This window comes from Heterocephalus glaber, unplaced genomic scaffold (genome assembly GCF_053883595.1).
Source record: "Heterocephalus glaber isolate CG9 unplaced genomic scaffold, H.glaber_assembly_v1.0 deba00001509, whole genome shotgun sequence".
Classification (NCBI taxonomy): Eukaryota; Metazoa; Chordata; class Mammalia; order Rodentia; family Bathyergidae; genus Heterocephalus; species Heterocephalus glaber.
Window position 1 is genome coordinate 1,519,345 of NW_028258325.1, and position 20,008 is coordinate 1,539,352.

General features: G+C 55.9%; 2 protein-coding genes across 13 annotated transcripts in view; one reads left to right on the forward strand and one right to left on the reverse strand.

The window, feature by feature from the left end:
• The window catches only part of Zfyve28 (zinc finger FYVE-type containing 28), an 86,681-nt gene extending 79,301 nt beyond the window's left edge, over window positions 1–7,380 (reverse strand). The window contains exon 1 of one of the 5 annotated variants that reach the window (XM_004847389.4): window positions 7,023–7,380. In XM_004847389.4, coding sequence (XP_004847446.3) covers window positions 7,023–7,061 — 39 coding nt within the window. In that variant the 5' untranslated portion in view covers window positions 7,062–7,380. Of the gene's footprint in view, window positions 1–6,213; window positions 6,868–7,022 lie in introns of those variants that run through there. The other 4 variants (XM_087187776.1, XM_087187778.1, XM_087187775.1 and 1 more) reach the window with 4 other exon arrangements.
• A 119-nt stretch (window positions 7,381–7,499) lies between these two features.
• Window positions 7,500–20,008, forward strand: part of Cfap99 (cilia and flagella associated protein 99) — a 41,595-nt gene continuing 29,086 nt past the window's right edge. For 4 of the 8 annotated variants that reach the window (XM_087187229.1, XM_013073013.3, XM_087187231.1 and 1 more), the window contains exons 1-3: window positions 7,744–8,969; window positions 11,992–12,095; window positions 15,890–16,016. In XM_087187229.1, the coding sequence (XP_087043355.1) occupies window positions 15,906–16,016 (111 nt within the window). In that variant the 5' untranslated portion in view covers window positions 7,744–8,969; window positions 11,992–12,095; window positions 15,890–15,905. The other 4 variants (XM_087187226.1, XM_087187228.1, XM_087187227.1 and 1 more) reach the window with 4 other exon arrangements.

Sequence of the window (20,008 nt, forward strand, 5' to 3'; positions counted from 1 at the left end):
GCCTGCAATTCCAGCACTCAGAGTGGCTGAGGCAGGAGAATTGAAAGCTTGAATCCAGCCTGAGCAACTTGGCAAACTAGCAAGAACTTGTCTCCAAATTTTAAAAATATTTTAAAAGGCCCAAGGATGTAGCTCAGTGGCAGAGCACCCCTGGGTTCATCCCTAGTACTGAAAACAATAAAAAGCTGTGATTCCTTTCAACAAGGTGAAATTCACATAACATTCGGTTTAAAGCATGGGCTCCAGAGGCACTTGGTGCACTCGCAATGTTGTCAGCCATTCCTGTTCTCCTGTCTCAAAACTTCTCCACAGAGCTGAGGGAGCTGAACGTGTGCCTAGAATGCTCAAGGCCCTGGGTTCAATCCCCAGCACTGACCCCGTCTCATCACCCCTAACGGAAACCCTAAACAAACCCTTACAAACTCACTGCCCATTCCCACCACCCCACCACCAGCCCTGGCACCACCAATCTCTTCCTGTCTGTGGATTTGCCTATTCTGGACATTTCATGCACATGGAAATAGACGCTCTGGCCTTTTATGCCACCCTTCTTTGACTCAGTACAGTGTTTTCAAGGTACATCCATCTTGTAGCATCTATAAGAATTTTACTCCTTTTTAAGGCTGAATAATATTCTATTGCAGGGATACAGCACATTCTGTTTGTCCAATTAGCCACTGACAGATGCTTGGGCTGCTCCCTCCTTTGGCTATCAATCAAAGGGCACACCATTTGTAACTGTGTCTGACACAGAGCTGACACTGCGTTTAGGTTTCTTTTTATACTCATAATACTCCTAAAAACATCAGAAACATTTTCCAAAACTGAAATCCCAAGAAAAGGTCACGGCCTTATGGACACTGTCCCACACAGGGGTTGCACACCCTGTCCCCGGGAACCCAGTGCCCCCCCCCATGTAGCTGTCAGGAAGGAGGGCAGGGACACCCCAGTGGGGCAGAGACCAGAGCTCAGGGGACCTCAGCCATGAAAGGAGCCCTGTCTGAAGGCCCCCTGGCCCCTTGCCCCCCAGAACAAAAACAATCAGAACATGCTTGTTTTAGGGAAGAAAAATCATCCCATTCATTTTACCCAACTCTTCTACATAAATTACCATAATATAAAATGTTCTATTCCACTTCTGCTTAATCTATTCAGATCAGAAAAAAAAAACATTTATTTTTGTCTTTCTCCTTCAAACACCTGAATTGCCCATCAATATCTAAGTTTCTTTGCAGTCCAACTATGAAGAATACAAAAGGAATTGTTTCACCAAATGGAACCCATGTAAAACCGATGACAGCTACAGTTCCTTCCTCCAGAAAATGAAGTTCTTGTGACACGCAAAGGACAGCGGTCTTACAGACTGCAGCCCTGGGTCCGCCTGACCCAGTCGAAGCCCAGCTCTGCCTCTCTGGCTGTCAAGGCCTGCAAGTTCACTTGCTGGGAGACAGATCTACAAATGAGGAGAAGACCAAGAAATGGAGGGGAGGGAGTGGGAGGAAGGGCTGCACACAGAATGAAGATAGGTTACATCCACGTACCAGCTCCCCACGAGGAATGTGCTCATTATGTACTGCAAACATGCACTTGTAAAAATAAAAATTTAAATTAAAAACAACCACTCCAGGGTGGGGGATTTAGCTCAGTGGCACTGCACCTGCCTTCCAAGTGCAAGGTCCAGAGTTCGATCCCTGATACCACACACATACACAAACACCAACCACTCCAAAGCTCTGTGCCTAAACCACAAAGTTTAGGGCTGTCAGCAGACCCTGCTGCTGCCCACACTGGCTAATTCCACACAGCCCTCCCAAAACAGGGGAGGTGGAAGCCCGGGCAGTGGGAGGGCAGCATCCTTCTCATCTGTCACTGTGGCTCCCCTCACTGAGCCCAGATGTCCAAGCTCCTCAAGCAGGAGCCTGACCAGCCACCTAGAGAGAAAGGGCAGGGCTGCTGCACCTGTGGAGACCTCCCTCCCCAGGACTCGGCTGCAGGTGGGAGCTGAGGGGGCTCTGGACACCATCAGACTCTGTCACTGACCCCACGGAGCTGCTTTCGGGTCCTGCAGCAGTCCACACCACCTCAGCCCACCCATGAGCTCGGTCAACACTGACAGCAGTCCTTTGCAAGCTCCCAACAACTCCACTTCACAGCTGGGGAAACTGAGGCAGTGGGCAAGGAAGGACGGTGCACAGATCCCCTCCCAGGCCCCAGAGCAGCCCCCACTGCCCTCTCTGTGGCCCCAACACTACTTAGAAACAGAAGCCACGAAGGAGCAATGCTCAAGACAAGTGAAATGGGAGAGACTGAAAGCCCACAGCACTCCATAGCTCACGGCCACTGCCTCGGCAGGGCACAGGGCGCCCTGATGAACTCAGCTGCTCACTGCTGTCAGCTCAGGCACCACAGTGGCCACCAAAGGCCCCAGGTGTGCCTGTCTGCACAGCTGTAGCCAGCATCTCTGCTGTTCCGGGAACTCAAACCTGTACCCTCAGATCACCCATCTCTGCAGGCAGATGGGAGTCACTTTACTCCTCCCCTTCCAGAGCTCAGGGCACAGCCCCTGGCCCTGTGTTCCCTCTCCCTGGCAACTGCCCACATGATGATGCTGAGCCCAAACATCAATTACTTGAAGCTTCTCACTCCTGGCCTTGGCTCGCCCATTTCACAGAAACTGTGTCGCTCACTTCCAGTAAGCGTGCTGCTCTGACCGGGTGACAACAGAGTCACACAGATGCTGACACCTCCCCCCCCCCCCGCCTCACCCTCACCCAGCAGAGGCACCCCACGCTCCGCTCCGCCATGCAGGAACCACAGCTAGTCCCTGCCTGAGACCAGACAGCAGAGCCAGGCCTAAGAGTGGCCGCCCCCCACCCCCGCACAGCATTAAGGACACAGGAGAGAGGCCAGGGAAACCTGGGCCACAGAGACAGGCAGCGTGGGCCCAGCCACCTGCCTAACTCAGCGCTGCTGAGCATCCCAGCCCCACCTGTGTCCCTAGAAGAGGGAGCTGGCTAGTGCCAAGGCACAAGAGAACTCGCTACTGCACGCACCTCGAACCCAGTGGCCCTCAGAATTGATCAGCAGGAAGCAGGCCAGTCAGCATCCCGGGTAGAAGTTAACCATCAAATCGCAAATGCTGCAGCAGGCTGTGCCTGGCAGGGCCAGGGGCAGGGGCCTGGGCACTGGCTGTGCTGTGGGGGAGCAGAGCAGAAGAGTGGGAAACTCAAGGCACAAGTTGGTAGCTGCCCCTGCACAGCCCCTCTCCCGTTACACCTGGGCAGGCAGGTCTGGGAAGGCCACATGACACCTGCCTCCGCCGAGACCCTTCCTAGTGCTCTGGCACCTGCTTGTGTTCTAGAGGTGTCTGCCATCCGACTCATCAGCCCTCTTCTCAGCTACTGTCAGGAGCCCAGAAAGGAGGGCCAGGCTGCACGTTCCACCCATACGGGGGCCATGCAGATACGGGACCAGCCCACCTGCTCCAGCACCTGCCTGCCAGCCACTCGCTGCCAGGGTGCCAGCCATCCCCAGGCCACATGGCCATGGTGCAGGTGGACAGCTCCACTCAAGGGCCCATGGCACAGTGGGCTGGCACTTTGGAACCTGGCAGCCCCTGGTGTGGATCTGCACCCTTGGCCCACTGAGGCAGTGCTGCCCAGTGTCCACAGGGTCCTGCTGGGGCCATCCCACTTGCACTCACACAGACCTCACAGGCTCCTGGAAAACACCCACCCACCAGGCTCTCAGGATTCTCTTGGCGAAGGCCTCTCATCTCTACCAGAACCCAGAATATTAACACCAAGGTCCAGGTCTCTCAGGGAAGAAGAATTACAAGGAATGCTCCTCTACAAAGGAGGAACAACAAAGGTCAACAGTTCCTACTTCAGAAGTGGTTTGGGGGTGCACATGAAAGGGCTCTTTGTGGCGGGCACCGAGTGTGGTAATCAGCCACATCAACTATCTAGACCAATGGCCAGCAGGTCAACCTCTCCTCAAAGATGGAAAGCACAGATTTGCCCTGGATGATCAGGTGCTCTGTGGTGAAGGGCACGAATCCCAGCAAGGCCTGGGCCTGGGTCGGGGCCCTGTGCCCCAGCCAGGATTCCTCCCTCCTGGTGGCGAGGGACATCCAACCAGGTCAATCAGCAGGAAGTCACATCCAAACAAGAAACAAGCACTGATAACTTTCAAATGAAGACCCCAACTGATCCAAAATGTTTCACCTTTTTCTTTCCAGTACCAGGGCTCAACCCCAGGGAAACTACCACTGAGCTACATCCCCAGCCCTTCTTATTTTTTATTTTGAGACAGGATCTCATGAAGTTGCTTGGGCTGGCCTCAAACTTGGAATCCTCCTGCCTCAGCATCCCAAGCAGCGGAGATTACAGGTGTGCACCATGCCGCCTGCAATGTTTCGCCTTCCCAAAGCATCAGTCTTTCTTGGAAAGGCTTTACCCTAAGAAAAACAGAACACCCAGCAGGACCCAAACAGGCAGTGTGCACTGCACCGCCTTCCCTCACAGGCAGGGCGATGCTTAAAGAGCCAGCACACTCTCCATCAAGGAAAATCAGTTAAGTGCTTAAAAGGCTGATTTTAAGAAAACGAATGGAAATATACTTTGCAAATGTCATCTCAACGTTAAACTATTGTATTATTCATCGGGTACTTTTTTACCCAACTTAAGTAGTTATTAATGATTCAGATATCAAAATCTGTGTCATGTAAAAATATTTTAAGCATTTCCAGTCACTTTTTAGAACTACAGGAACAATGAATTAAGATTTTTATTTCAGAATATTTTCAACCACATTGTAATTAACAAAGAAAGGGTTCAGTGTTCAGACTTAGACCACAGCAGGGATTAAATTAAAAATGCAGTTTGAATTGTATATCTACATACAAAAATGGAAAAAGTCCTAACTGTGGGCAGCAATCTCCCCAGGCGCCTCCTCCACCTCCAGCACTGAACACTTCAAGTTCCCAGGCCAGGAGTCTTCCCAGAACTGACTCGGGGCTCCCTGTGCCAAAACACTTTCAACCAGACAGGAAGATGCATAAAATTAGCTTCTAATCCAAGGTAAAAATCTAAACTTTGGTTTGAAAAACGAAAAGCTGTTGGGTGAGATCACACAGTCCAACTCTCCAAACAATCAAGATATTTAACTCCACAGACAAATCTCAAACAAGAGATGTAGACTGACCACAGGGCACCAGCTTGCCGAAACGGCTGTGGCCAGAAGATGAAATCTGAGACTGAGTTATGGCTCAAGTCCAAGGGCCAGGGACAAATATGAGACAGCACCAGAGAGATGACAATGAGGAAAAGCAGGGGTCTGGCGTCTTATTCAGTCCCTCCCTTCTCCCAAACCACACAGCCTTGGGCTGAATCCTCAGGACCAGCTAAGCCTCCAGCGATCCACTCCAGGTGTCCAGCCACAGGACTGTGCCTGGAAGGACAGCGAGAGGGGACATCAGGGACACAATTCTTAAGTCTGGGGCACACTGTCAAGGGTGGTAATATGTCCCACTTTTAGCCTTTCCTGTAAAGTGGGGCAGGCAAGGGCCACCCTGAAATTATTCCTCTTCCTTCCTGTGCACAGCCTGAGGGGGACCCTGGAAACCACCTCTCCCACAGTGGCCATACAAAAGGCCACCAGAGGCCCCAGTAAGACAAGTGTCCCCAAAGACAGCAGACTGTCTCTTGGCCTGCATACATTCCTGTCTGTCCCGTGCCATTTGTTGCTGAGAAAATAATCCTGCTGCCCACTCCCAAGTGACTTCTTCACAACTAGACTAGGGTTTTCCTTAACTGGTGACAAAAAGTCACAAAGGAGGGCCAGGGATTTAGCCCAGTGGCACCTCGCCTGCCTCACGGGCACAAGGTCCTGAATTCGATCCCCAGTACCAAAAAAAAAAAAAAGTCACAAAGGAAAACCCACTCCCTGTACAAACATAAATGCAGGGACCGCCTTGTGCCCCTGCAGACCAACAGTCCAGGCAAGGAGAGGGCTGGGCGCCCAGGGTGTGGCCAGGGTCAGGCCAGGCTCTGAACTCCAGCTGGCACTGGGCTGGGAGCCTGCGTCGCCTCTGGCCAGGCCAGGAATGAACGCCCTCCACCCAACACTGGTTCCCCAAGCTTGCCCCTAAATCTTGGGCGCGGGGCTGCCCAGGATGGCCACGCCGGAAGGCACAGATCTAAGGAAACCCACCTCAGAGCGCGCTCTCGGAGAGGGACAGGGGCTGGAAGCCTGGACCAAGAACGGTGGTCCGCGCGGCGGGAGAAGGGGTCGCATCCTGGGTCGGCTGGGGACGCGGAGCCTCGGAGGCCCAAGCGCCGGTCCAGGCAGCTGGCCGTGCTCCCGCCCTCGGTCGTGGCGCTGACCGCACCCAAGCCGCACCGCTCCGGACCCACGCGCAGGGCTCTCCCACAGCACGACGGGCCCCGCATAGCCGCGCCCGACCAGCGCACAGGGCCTGGCCCGCTCCGGACGCAGCGGAAGCGAGCGCTGGGGAGGCGGGCGGCAGGAACGCGGCGCCCGCAGTGCGACTGGCGCAGCCGCTGAGGCGCGGGGAGCAGCCGGGAGCGAGGCGGCGCCAAGCCGGGGCTTCAGGCGCCGTCGGGGAACGGGTCCCGCAGCGGAGAGCCAGGGCAGGGCGGGGGGTGGTTCCTGGCTGAGGAGACCCAGGGCGGGCCAACCGGAGCCGCTCCAGACACGGGGACCCGGGGACTGGAGACCGGAGTCAACGGGGCCAGTCTACTCCGGGGCGTAGAGGGCCAGGACTCGGGGGCTCGGAGCGCAGGGCGGGTACCGAGAAGTGGTAGGGCGCCCTGGACGCCCGGAGCCGAGCGCCTGGGAGCGAGGGGCCCGGGTCGGCCGCCTGCAGGAGCCGGGAGTGCGCCTCGCCCAGGCTGGGGGTCGTCCTGCGCCGGGGCCAGGACGCCGAGGACCTGCCTGGGTCTCGGAGTCCGGGAAAGGGAGTCGGGGCCGCGGGCGGGAGGTCGGCCAGGGACGCAAACCTTGGGTTTGTAGAGCCACTTTCGGAACCTGTTCATCATCGCCGCGCCGGCCCGGCCGGGCTCCGAGCGGCCCTCGCCCTCCGCAGCGCAGCGCCCGTGTCCGGCGGCGGCGCGGAGCGGACGCGGAGGCAGGGCCGGGCCGGCCGGGCGCGAGCGGGTCCCGAGCGCTGAGCGGCGGCGGGCAGGTGCGCGCGGCAGGTGCGCGGCCTGGAGGATGCTTGGCTAGCGGGCGGGCGGCGCAGGGCGGACTCGGGCCCACGAACGCACGGGCGCACAGGCAGGCGCGGGCACGGGGCGCGCGGCTCTTCGCCGCGCACGGGAAGCCCGCAGCTCCGCGGGTCACGGCCGCCCCACTCCGCACATGCGCCGAGGGCGCCGTGAGCCCCCCGGCCCGCCGTGAGCCGGGGGCGGGGCCGGCCTGGGGCCAGCCAATCCTCGCGCGGCCCCGTGCCCCGCCCCTCCGAGCCCAGCGCGCTCGCCTCGCTCCCGGACTACAGGTCCCGGCGCGCTCCGCTGATGCGGCCTCCCGGGCGGCGCCGCGGTTGCTAGCTAACGGCGCGCCGACGACGCCGGCAGCGCTGAGGGGTACGGGCTGCGGGCCTGGTTCCGCGGACCCGAGAGCCCCCGGCCCTGCCTGAGACCCCCGCGACTCGCCGCCCTCGAGGGCACTGGGACCTTCGGCGCAGGCGGAGCCGTAGAAGACCGGCGGCCGCAGGTACGGGGCAGGTCGGGGTGTGGGCGAGGCCTGGGCCCCTGGGTCTGTTCGCTGGACACTTTCCATTTTCTTGAGTGCACCTCTCTTGCTCCCCTCTTCTGACTTCCACTTACATCTTTTAGTCTTTTAAACTTTTTGTTTGTTTGTTTGTTTGTTTGAGACAAGGTCTTGCTGTATAGTTCAGGCTGGTCTTGAACTTACTACGTGGACCAGGCGAGCCTCGAACTTTCAGCGATCCTCCTGCCTTAGCCTCCTGAGTGCTGGGATTACAGGCGTGCACCACCACGCCTGGCTCCCACCTTTTGATATTTTTCCCAGCTCCTCGATTAAAGTTAAAGGTGCTTTTTTTCTGCCTTTCTTTTAATCACCTTTGAAGATACTTTGCTGTAAGCCTGGCTTCCCCCCAAGGGTCCCCTAATTTGGATCTATGAAAACACTAAAATAATTTTAAAAATAAAATCAGCTGGTTGTGGTAGCACACACCTGTGATCCTAGCACTTGGGAGGCTGAGACAGGAAGATTGACAGGAGTTGGAGGCCAGCCTGGACCACACAATGAGTTCAAGGCCACCCTAAGCTATACAGTGAGACCCTGTCTCAAAAAATAAATAAATAAATAACGAAAATGAAATAAAATCACCAAAATGTGAATACCTGTAGGTGCCAATCACAAAGCTAAAAGTGAATAATAATGGTCTCACTTAAAATCCCCATTCGGGGGAAGAAACCAAGGCGCAAAAGGTGGAAGTGTCCTGGCCTCAGGAGGTGAGTCCCAACTCTGGCAGCTCTGCCTGCACCCAGCAGCCTCGATGTTCCCTCAGCTATCCTGAAGTGTGCAGGTCTGAGGCACAGTAGAAGGGCTGGGATGGCTTAGTGGTGGGGCTTTTGCCAGGCACCTAACACTCACGAGGCCTTGGGCTCCATCCCAGCACCAACATCCCAGAAGGCTCCAGAATTCAGAGGCTCCCCTCGCCTGCCACTACCCTACCCCGACCCTGACTCTGCTGGGCCTCCCTCCCCTCCAGCTGCCAAGCACTCTCTGCACAGCAGACCCCCGAAGCTGCCTCTTAGCTCCAACTCTTTCCTGCCTGTTCTTCCTCGAACCTACTCCAATCAGACTTCCACCCGGCCACTTCTCTGAAGCTCTTTATCAAAGTCATCCTCAACCTCGATGCTGCGAAATCCAGCGACCAGGCTCTCATCTCCTCCTCCTGTCAGCAGTAGGTGACCCAGGTGACTGCTCCCTTTGGTGACCTGCTGTCCTCACTTGGCTGGAGCAGCTGGGTTCTTTGTCCCCACTCAATCCCACAGCTCCTTCCCAGGGCCTCTCTGCTCCCAACCTGCCTACCCTGGAGGCCTGGAACTCAGTCCTTGGTAGCCACCGCTGCACCCCATCCCTGAGGGCTTTCCTGTGGTCATATGGTCTTTTAAACAACCATTTTCTCCACAGCCTTTCAGAGACTTCCATCTCAGCCTAAACTCTGAGGCTTCAAACCTGTTTACCTGATCTTTACCATCTGGACCACTAACAAATCTCACATTCAACATGTCCAAAACCACACTCTCCATTTTCTCCCATAAAGCCTCCCCTCCCTCCCCGCAAGAAAAACCACTGTTTTCTCAGGACAACTCAGGCCAGACCTAGGGTCATTGTCTACTGGATGAGTGGCTGTCCTCTGTGGGTCTGTGCTTGGCTGATCCCAAGGTCTGGGGCTCAGGCTGCTGCTCAGAAGCTCCCCTCCTAGGCTTCAGGCTTTGCAATTTCTCTCTTACAGGCTGGCCTCAGGGAGGCAGATCTATCTGTTAGGATTAGGTTCAGCTAGCTGCACGCAGCAAAAAATCCCAGCATCACAGAGACCCAAACAGATTGTCCATGTTTCCATGAAAAAGGCCCACAGAGAGATAGGCCTGCAGGTAGGGACAGCACCCCACCGTCAGGGATCAGCCTTTCCAGCTGACATTGTTTTCTGTTTTCTCACGATCCAGAATGACTGCCTGAGTTCTTGCCATTACTTCCTGAGCCCAGGCAGGACAAGAAAAAGAGAAGAAGGATATATGCCTTTCCCTTTCAAAGAGACTTTCCAGAAGTCTCACACCCTCCTATTTCTCAGAAGTCAGGAACTTAGCCATGTGACCGTACTGCACTGCCGGGGAGGCTGGGAAATGTCATCTTTCAGCTGAGCAGCAGTAGGCCCAACTGAAAGTTGAGATTTGTTACTCAGGGAAGGGGAAGTTGAGATTGAAGAGTAAGCAGGAAAATCCCCACCTGGGCTGTGCTTTGAGCATAAGCCACTGGGGCAGGACTTGGTAGCAGTCCTCAGGAGACTGGCTTTAGTCGTGGGAAAGGAGCATATTTTAATAACATACATTTGAGATCTTATGCAAATGAGTCATCTCTAGTGGCTGAGAACGCTAAGCTGGTTTGTCTGATGGAACTTAACGTTCCTCATATACTCGCATTTCTGTCAGAAGGATTGCTAAGGGAAGAGAAGCTCTGCTCCAACCCACCTGCCAAGTTGCCTCAAATGGGAGATAGGCAAGCCCTGCCTAGTGGAATCAAAAATCAATAGAAAAAAAATCAGTAAGCTTGGGAATTAAATCCCACCTCCCACATTTCCTACCCGAAGATGTAACTGTTTTGACCAAGATCACAGGCAGGTTTTGGCAGGGATTCAGAATCCAAGCATCCATTTCCTCATGCTCACCCTGGCCCACCCGCTCTGTGCCTTAGTCGGGCTGCAGAGCCCTGCCTCAGGAACCTTCAGGCTAGAGGGTGAGAGGCTGGAGTGGGCTGGGCTCAGAGGCCTCCACCCCAGAGCCCTGCTCCATCCAGCCAAGAAGACCGGCCCCGGAGGGCTTGTGTGGTTCCCATGCTCCTCTTTGACCGGCTTCCCCTTGGGCACCCGGCCTTGCTTTCCTCGGAACGTTCCAGGCTCCAGGACAGAGGTGGGCAGGACACACCCACCTGGGCCCTGGAGCAGCTCCCACAGCACGTACCCCCCGGCCCCACCCAGGCTCAGGGAGCCTCTTCCTGGGGTCTTCCAGACAGATCCAGGAATGCTGGGGGAGGGACCCTCATCCCCAGCAGCTTCCTCCTGGGACTCAGGTGGGGACAGAAAACTCACTCTTTAACACCATCCATCACACGATTTGCCCAGTTTACTCCTTTCCTGCGAGTGCTGGACCCTACGGTGTCACCTTCCTGATCACGTTGATGAGAGTAGGTCTCAGGAAGGTCTGGCTCATCCTGAGAAGTCACCAGGGGTCAGGCAAGGACTAAGCCCAGCCTGGGCCTTGCGCTCACCCAGGGAGAAAACTTTGGGTACCGGGAGCCCCACCTCCATCCCAAACTCTGCTTGACACAGGCTATTTTTTCCATTCTTAGAAAATACTCTTGTGGCATCTATCTCCCAATTAAAGGAGATGGGGGACTGCACTCTGACATTATAGGGTCCATGTAAATAAAGGCTTTAGAAAACATGTTTTGTAAAAGGCGGTGTGGTCTTTGAGTGGGGCTTCTCCCTGACTACGGAAGGCATCTCTTAAAGTCAAACTGAGAGCAAGCACAGTTGAGGGTCCGAGGTCTTTTTTCTGTTTTTACCCTCGGCATGGATTGCAGACATTTCTGGGCACTGATGCAATGCCCGCTCTGGGGTGACAGCCAGGCCTGGGGAAGAGGCCGCCTGACCCCAGGGCTCACAGAGCCCAGCAGCTCTCAGGTGACCCCAGGGGTGGGCAGGGAGGGGGTAGGTGGAGCTGCTCTGTCTGTCACCAGAGGAAGAAGAGGCAGGATCATCCGGCCTTTAGGAGCCGTGTAGGAGGGGGTTCTGAACCCGTGAGAGAGCAGAGAGGGGTACACAGGCAGCGGAGGGAGGAAAAAGGCCAGGCTGGTGGCCTCAGCTGTGAAGGGGCCCCTGTTAGTGATGGACAGAGTGGACCCCAGAAGCCATTCCTCTCCAGACCCCTCCCCACCCCAACCCCCACTGGAGCTGGGGCAGAAGCCTGGGGTTCAGACCTGGGGGCACCTGCGGTGCTGGTGGGGTGGGAAGGGCCCACCGGCTGGCAGTGCCCTTAGTTTAGGGCCAGGCTGGGTACCCTCACCTGCAGTCTGTGCCCCTCCGGACATGGGGTGGGAGTGCCCCTGAGATCATGACTGACTGAGAGCAAGGAGCCACTGGGGGCCTCTGAGCAGGTGCCCAGCTCTCACCCCTGCTCCCTCTGTGACATGGCGTTTGCTTCTGTCCTTGTCTGCCAGGCTGAGAAAAGCAGGTTTAGCCAGGGCACAGAGCATGCCTCTGTTTGCACCCGAGCCAGGAGTACCAGCAGGCAACCTGGGACCCCCACGAAGCTGCCCTCAAGGTGGGTCCTGGAGCACCTGGATTGCTCTACTGCAGACTGAACTGGAGTGGGACAAAGGGCCCCACAGCCAAGCCTACTCTGAGGACCAGGTGCTGCATGGCGGGTGACACCCCCAGGACAAGGGGTGGGGCTGGGGCCGAAACTCACCTTTGGGGTGCTGCAGAGGGTCACCCCCCACCCTGCAGACAGCACCAGGGCTGCTGCCCTGTCCCCCCCCCCCATCACTCAGCACCGGCCACCCTCATTCCCTCCCCAGCCTGGAGCCTGGGCATAGAGAGGCCAAGCACTGCCCACCGACTGGCCAGCCAGCTGGGAGGCTTCACAGACCCCAGGGGTCCTGCCCTCTCCACTCCCCACTTATAGTGACATGAAGCTGCCTAAGGGTCAGAGGCCAGAATTCTTCGATGCCAACAGTGCCCATCCCGTCTCTGCTCTGCCTGGCTCAGCGGATGGTGGGCCCACCCCACTGCACCCCAGAGGTCCCAGCTACCCCGTGGAGGTGTTTTCATTTTTGTTTTTGTTTTTTGGTACCAGGGATCAAACTTGGGTCCTTGCACTTGCGCAGCAGACGGCAAAACCACTGAGCTAAATCCCCGGCCCTTTGTGGAAGCTTTTTTGATTGATTGGTTAGTGTTAGTTCTGGATTTTCGGTACTGGGGATTGAAGCCGGCGATGCTCTATCACTGAGCTACATCCCCAGCTCTTTTTTTTTTTTTTTAATATTTATTTATTTATTTATTTATTTATATTTTGAGACAGGGTTTTGCTAAGTTGCCCAGGCTGGGCTTGAACTCATGATCCTCCTTCCTCAGCCTCCCAGATCCCTGGAGGGGCTGTGTGCCACCACACTTGGCTCACTGTAGAGTTTTTAAAGCACCTAGATGTGCATGGCCCTTGTGACAGTGGGACCAGGATTGCTGAGTCGCCCTGTTCACCCTGTCCCCAAGCTCCCAGTCACACCTGCACAGTGGGGCATGGTCCCACCCCACCAGGTGAAAATGCTTTTTCCCCAGCCACCCATCCCTGGTCCCCAGGGCCCAGTGACAGCTGCTGCGATCTGGCTGTGTCACAGATGCCTGGTCCACTCACCCCCTCCCAGGGAGAGGACGCCACACAAAGGCCACACACACCTGCCACAGGGTGCAACACCCATCACACGATGCAACCCTGCTCTGAGTGTGTCATAGGCTGAGGAGAAAGGACAGGCAGTTGTCCCTGCCAGGGGTCCTTGCTCGCGGCCCCCCAGATTCTCTGGAGGTGGTCTGAGGGACCAGAGGTGGGGAGAGGACCCTCAGGGTTAAGTGGGGTGGTCTCTGTCCCACCATCTAGCCTTCAGCCTGATGAGTGTTCTGTGGGACGTGGGTGGGGGCAGCTCTGGTGGGAGGTGCCGGGAGGCAGACCAGCAGGGTGAGGGGCTGGGTGGCCTTGAACAACCCTTGTCTTGCCCAGGGCTACACCAGGCAGAGGAGTCCACAGCTCAGCATCCGTGGATATGTCTGTAATGGATTTAGTCTGGTGTCATCCAATCTGGAGAGCCCCCATCTGTCCCCTGCCCTGTCACCCCAACCACACTGGCCTGGGAGGAATCCACAGCTAGGCTGCTGCATGGTCTCAGCCATGGGGCAAGGGGACCCAGTGCCTGGCGAGCTGGGGCAGGGATGGCATCCTGGTCGTGCCAGGTGCGCACTTACTCACTTGGTCCTCAGGGACCAGGTTTCCAGGGCCTGTTTGTGGCACCGGGGCTTCAAGCCCATTTTCAAGAGGCCGTTCCTCTGGCCTCATTCAGAGGGACTGCTGCTGGCTCTGTGTCATGCAAAGCCAGGGCTGGGCCTGGAGCAGCCCTATGGGGACAGCCCCTAGTCTGGCCTCAGTCACCAGCTGTGCAGGGCCCAGGGTGCAGCCAGGGGCAGTGTGGACACAGATGTCCCAGCCTCTCTCCCTCCCTGCTCAGAGAAGCCCACTCGGGGCATGCAGGCCAGCTGCTATGTCCTTGTCCTGCCACTCACCCACAGCACCCAGGGTCGCCTGCATCTCCTTCCCATAATGTGTCTCCCCCTGGGCTTGCACCTGAGGATGGGCAGGGCCTCAGGGCTGGCAGGCTCTCCCCTGGGTCCTCACTAGAAGCCGAGCTTGCTCTGAAGCCCTTACCTACACTGAAAGCATTCTGGGAATCTCCCGCTTGAAATTTCATAATTCCTTCTGGGCACTGTCTTGTTTCATTTCTCTCTTGTTTCTGGAACTCCTGTGCATTTGGATCTTTTGGAATAATTCCCTAATGCTCAACGTGCTTTTCTCCTGCTTCCCATAGCTTCATGGGGACAGGGAGGGGAAGACCAACCATGGACCTGGCAGGATGGGCTGGGATTGGGTGGAATTGGCTGGGATTGGCCAGGATCAGTTGACTGCTGGGGCCCTACCCACGCTGCTTTTCCAGTCTTCTCTGGCTTGGATGGCCTAGGTCTGGAGCTGCTCCCTGATGACTGGCCGATGGGCAACAGCCCAGCCTTGCCAGGTGCTAGTGCCCCAGAGGGCAGTGAGTGGTGGCCCTGTACACTCCACCTGGCCCAGAGTGATGGACATGAGATGGGAGGGGGCCCCCAAGTGGAGGTGGCCTTGGCTGCTGTGGCTGTCCTGAGCAGTCCAGCCAGAACCCAAACTTGCAGGAGCCTTTGCCCATGAGGTCCGCCTCCTCTTGGGTGGTTTGGGGCCACCTGTGGTCAGGAGGGACAGTGCTCGGGACCTCGGCCTCATCTCAAGTGTCTCCTCCCAGGCCGACCCCAGGAGGGGCCTGGCAAGCCTGCGTCCCCCAGCTGCCATGTTTCCAGGATGTTGGGTGCCCTGTAAGGACTGGACACTTATTCAAAGGAGCTCAGTTACCTTGTCTTTAAAATGGAGGTGCTGGGTGGGGATTTAGCTCAGCAGTTCTGTGCCTGCCTGGCAAGCACAAGGTCCTGAGTTCATGTCCCAGTACCAGAAAAAAATAAAATAAAATAAAATAAATAAATAAATAAATAAATAAAAGGGAGGTGCTGGACCTGGGGATCTCAACCTTTTGTGATTTGGTCCCCCACTGTGCACAGAGCCTACTGAGTAAACAGCCATGTTGGTCAGCTTTCTCATTGCTGGCACACAATACCCAGTGCCCATAACTTCAAGGAGGAGAGGTTTATTTGACCCAGGGTTTCAGAAGGTTCAGTCCATAGTCAGCTGCTCCAAGGCAGAAACATCATGGTGGAAGGATATGGCAGAACAAGGCTACTTACTTCGTGGTGGCTGGGAAGCAGAGCACAAAGAAGAGGCCAGCAAAGCGCCTTCCAAAGGCAGCCCCCACGGGCCACCTCCAACCAGACCTCACCTCCACCCAGTGAATTCTGCTGTGAACATCAGTAGGGCCACCATCCTTCCCCACCCCACCCCCTGGGCTGAGCTCACGGCCCCCTCCCAGGGCTCACTCCACCTGCAGTATGGCTCTGGAGGTTCGTGGAGCAGCCTGGGTGCCTCAGGGACTGGGCTGGGGCTGGGTGGGAATGGGAGACTGGGGTGCGGGTGAGCTCAGCAAGGCTGTCCCAGGCCACTGAAGCAACAGAGGTCAGAGGAAGACTGGTCCCGGAAATGGGGCTCAGTTTATCTGAGCCAGGGCCCCTGCTTATACCAATGCTCCTTACCACTCAAGGTCCTTGGCACCCCAGTGGGCTTCCTGTCAGTGCTGGGAAGGGTCCTGAGGCCACTTCTGCCACCAGCCAAGCCGGCACCCAGAGGCTGTGGAGAACGTGACCTTCGCTGGTTTGTTTCAGGGTCCTGCCCAGTAAGATGGGCTACTACGGAAAATGCCTTGAGACTGTGATAGAGCAACTGGACAAATTTAAGCCTGAGAAAGACAGTCCTGAGCTGTTCTTGGAGTCCGTGTCCACGTCCCTGCAGGTAGGCTCAGGGCAGTGCGTTGATGACACACCCCACATGGCATCTCACTTCCACGACACAGTATCCCATTCACTCCTATCCCGGGCCTGCCTTCCTAGGGGAGAGGCCCAGGTGAGTCCCCCAACACACAGCAGAGACCCTGCTTTGTCGTGGGAGGCATTTTGTCATGGGGCTCCAGTAAGAAGACAGTGGCTGTAAGTCAGGGGACACCACGTCCCTAGCCCAGGTCAAAAGAGGCAGCCCTGTGCTCCTCTCCCCCAGCTCCCTCTCCAGAGGGGCCACAGCTGTGTGCACAGTGGTGCCCAGGGTGGCCACAGCACAGCTTCTGCTGGGCCATGTTTAGCTGACTGTGCCTCCAGCAGAGGCAGGGGGTTCCCGGCATCAAAGCCCTGGGGAGTGGGGAGTTACTGACACCTCCCACCTCGTTTGTCTGCCTGCCTACACCTCGGAGCCATGACAGACTGCCTCTTGGGGCTGGCCACCTAACTCCTCCACTCCTGCCCTGTCCCTGAGGGTCCCATCCTTCTCTCCCATTGCAAGTTCAGAGCCTGGGCCACTGGGATGGGGTATGGAGCCTGGGAGGGGAGCAGTGATATTTGCTGCAGCATTGCCCGCTGCCCATGGCCCTCCCTGTCACCTGATCACTGGCCACAGCCGTTCCAACCCCACACCCACTGTCCATGGGAGCAGGTGCCCAGGGAGCAGGTGCTGGGATTCCTGCACCTCAGCCATCAGGACTTTGGGGCCCAGCGCTTTTGTTTTGTTTTGTTTTGTTTTTTGAGCATTTGTATACAATTTAAGTTTTATTGACCTCCCAGTTTTTAAAAAAGTTAAATTCAAGGTCATACCTCTCTTAAATTTGATATATTATACACAGATTGTGCCGAATGAGTATGAAGAGATACAAATCAGTCCATGGCCAAAAAGATGTACTAGAATACAGAATCATCTCCATAAATATATATAAAATTCTTGTGAAGATAAAGAGGACTGTCTAGTTTTTCTGGGACACTTTCCAAAGTGATTCAAGGCATGAAATGCACACCCCAAAGTGAATACATGCATTCTAGGTTTTGTGCCTCTGCTATAGCCCTTCAGAGATCAGGCTTCACGACTGATAAAACTAAATGTGCTGAATGAGATTCTGCTTCTTAGACAGGAAAGCACAGACCTATAAACATCATGTAGATAATTTCTCCAAGACATGAAGAATACAAATATAAGCACTTTATTTTAAAAAGCAAACACAAAAGATTGCTGTAAATCCAAAAGGTTTAAATGCTTCCATTTTGAATAATTCAATTCAGAATCTATATAAGTTTGTTCCCAGGGACTAACACATCACTTGTCTCTATGAAAGAAAATGAATTCTAAAAATTAACATGGTTTTGCAGTATTTCAAAACCTCACTATTATATAAAAACCTAGAGAGACCCATAATATCCAATAGCTTTAAAAGATAAGCTAAAAGGGCCGGGGATTTAGCTCTGTGGTTTCGCCGCCTGCTGCGCAAGCGCAAGGACCCGAGTTCGATCCCCGGTACCAAAAAAAAAAAAAAAAGATAAGCTAAAAGACTGCTGTAATTAACATTACCAATGTTGGCCAGGCCTGTTTATTTGTTTGTTTGTTTTTTGTTTTTGTTTTTGTTTGGTACTGGGATCGAATTCAGGTCCTTGGCTTTCGAGGCAGGCGTCGGAACCACTGAGCTAAATCCCTGGCCCAGGCCTGTTTAATATACACACAGGGAAGAGCCCAGCGCTTTGGATGGGGAGGCGGGTCCTCTGGGGGAAATGCTGGGGGACTGTCACATGGGCACTCCCCCTTCCCCCCCAGGTTGCTGTCATCACAGATGCATTCGCTGGGGGACACTTATCTGTAACTGTGGGCTGTGGGCAGTCTTGTTTCACTCAGCCCTGAGTACAGGGCTGTCTGTCGAGTTGAGGGCCCTCCAGTGATGGTGCCCCCACTTCAGTGCCCCTTTGTCCCCCAGCTCTTTCCCTGAGGCCCTAAACATGTGGGGGAAATGATGAAAACAGCTGAGGGCCAGGCCAGGGAAAAGGCCCTGTACCTCGCGCAGCCCTGCAGGAGGACATGGAGGTGCAGGGGGTACTGCCAGAACCCCAGGCCCAGCCCTTGTTCCTATGGCCCGAATCCCAGCCCCGAGGGCCTGCTCCTCAGGCTGGGGCTTCTGCAGCCCCTTCTGCCTCTCTGCTTTGGGTCAGCCCCAAAGGGCTTGGGACCCCAAGTCCCCACGCCCCTCATGGTGCTGTCTGGATCCAGTGAGACTCCCCACCGACTGCCCCAGCAGCTCCTCCCCGTTCCCCAAAACTCCCAGGGCTGGGTGGTTTACAGGACGTCTCTCACCAGAGCTGGGCATCAGAGAGCCAGGCATCAGAGAGCCAGGCACCAGCACCCGATGAGGGCTGTCATGGCGTGTGTCCCACACAGAGGGAGAGACACAGCACACTGGCTCTGGAAGGTCCTGGCTGCACAGCCTCACCTCCACGTGGGTCATGAGGGTCAAACCACAGCAGCCCTGGCGGACCTTCGAAGCTCCACAGAGGTGCCAGGCCGGTCCTGCCACCTTGTCGCAATATCTGTGGGTCCAGTCTTGGCACCTCTGGAGCCTGCCCCAGCCCTGGCACTTTCCAGCTGGAGCTCCGCCCTCTTGTCAGTGGTACTCAGAGGACCCTAGGACACCTTACCAGCTGCAGCTCCCAACCCCGCCCTCGGCTCTATCCTGTCTCCTGAGCCCCGGACTGAAAAGCATCATGTCACCCCGTGTCCATGGGCACCTCCCATGGGACCTGTCCAGGGGCAAATAAATCCACCTGGCCCCAAGCTCCCGCATGCTGCTCATCCCATGACCCCAGCTTACCATCAGCGGTTCCATCTTTCCCTGCTCAGGTGGGCCTGGCACCTGTCTGTCCCCTCAGCTCTGCCACACTGCCCACCTCACTGGTCTCCCCCAGCCCCAGGTACCAGAGAGAATGTGCTAGAAGGTGATGCAGAGGTGTCCTTGGCTTCTCAGGACCTTCTGGCTCCCACTACTGCATCTTTACAGTGCCCCACCCAACCCCCTCAGCCACTCTGCTGTCACCCTGGCCTCCTGGTACTTCTGGAACATCCCATGTGGCGCTCTCCCCCAGCCTCCGCACACTGCACTCTGCATCCCCCACGCGCGCGCACACTGCCCTGGACGGCTCAGCCTTTGGGGAGGAAGAGGGCCCTCCCCTCCCACCGGTGAAGTTGCCGTCTTTATTTCTTTTTATTTTTTTTTGGTGCTGGGGATCGAACTCGGGTCCTTGGGCTTTCGAGGCAGCCGGCAGAAGCACTGAGCTAAATCCTGGCCTGTTTCGTGATGAGAGCCCTTATAGAAAAATGAGATGGCTGCAGTGTTTGGAGTTTTTGTTTTTTTAACAACCGAATTCGTCAGTTTTCCTGTTGCTGGACAAAACACCCAACACCTGAAACTTAAGGAGAGAGGTTCATTGGGCTCCTGGTTTCAGAAGTTTCAGTCCATGGACAGCTGATTCCAAGGCAAGAACGTCATGGAAGAAGCACTTGGCGGAGCAGATCTGCTCAGCCCATGGCAGACAGGAAACATATTGCGGGGACGGTGTCCTGGTGGACAGATACACCCTCCACAGGCATGACCAGTGGCCACCTCCAACCAGACCCACCTCCTCCCCATGCACTCAGCTGTGGACGCAGGGTGAATCCACTGAGCAGCACGACACTCCTGGTCCACTTACCTCTCTGGAGTCTCTGGAGCCAGTCAAGTTGACAAGCAACTATCACCACACCCAGCAGATTATGAGTGGAAGTCACGACACGGTGACCATTCCTTGCCTTTCCAAGAACAGCAGGGCAGCTCAGCACCACGTTTCGGCCTGGCAGCAGTTGGGCAGGGCTGCCACCCAGGGGCAGCCACCCACTGCCACCCACTCTGCCTACATCAGAGGCACAGGGCCTTTTCAGTCCTTTCAAAG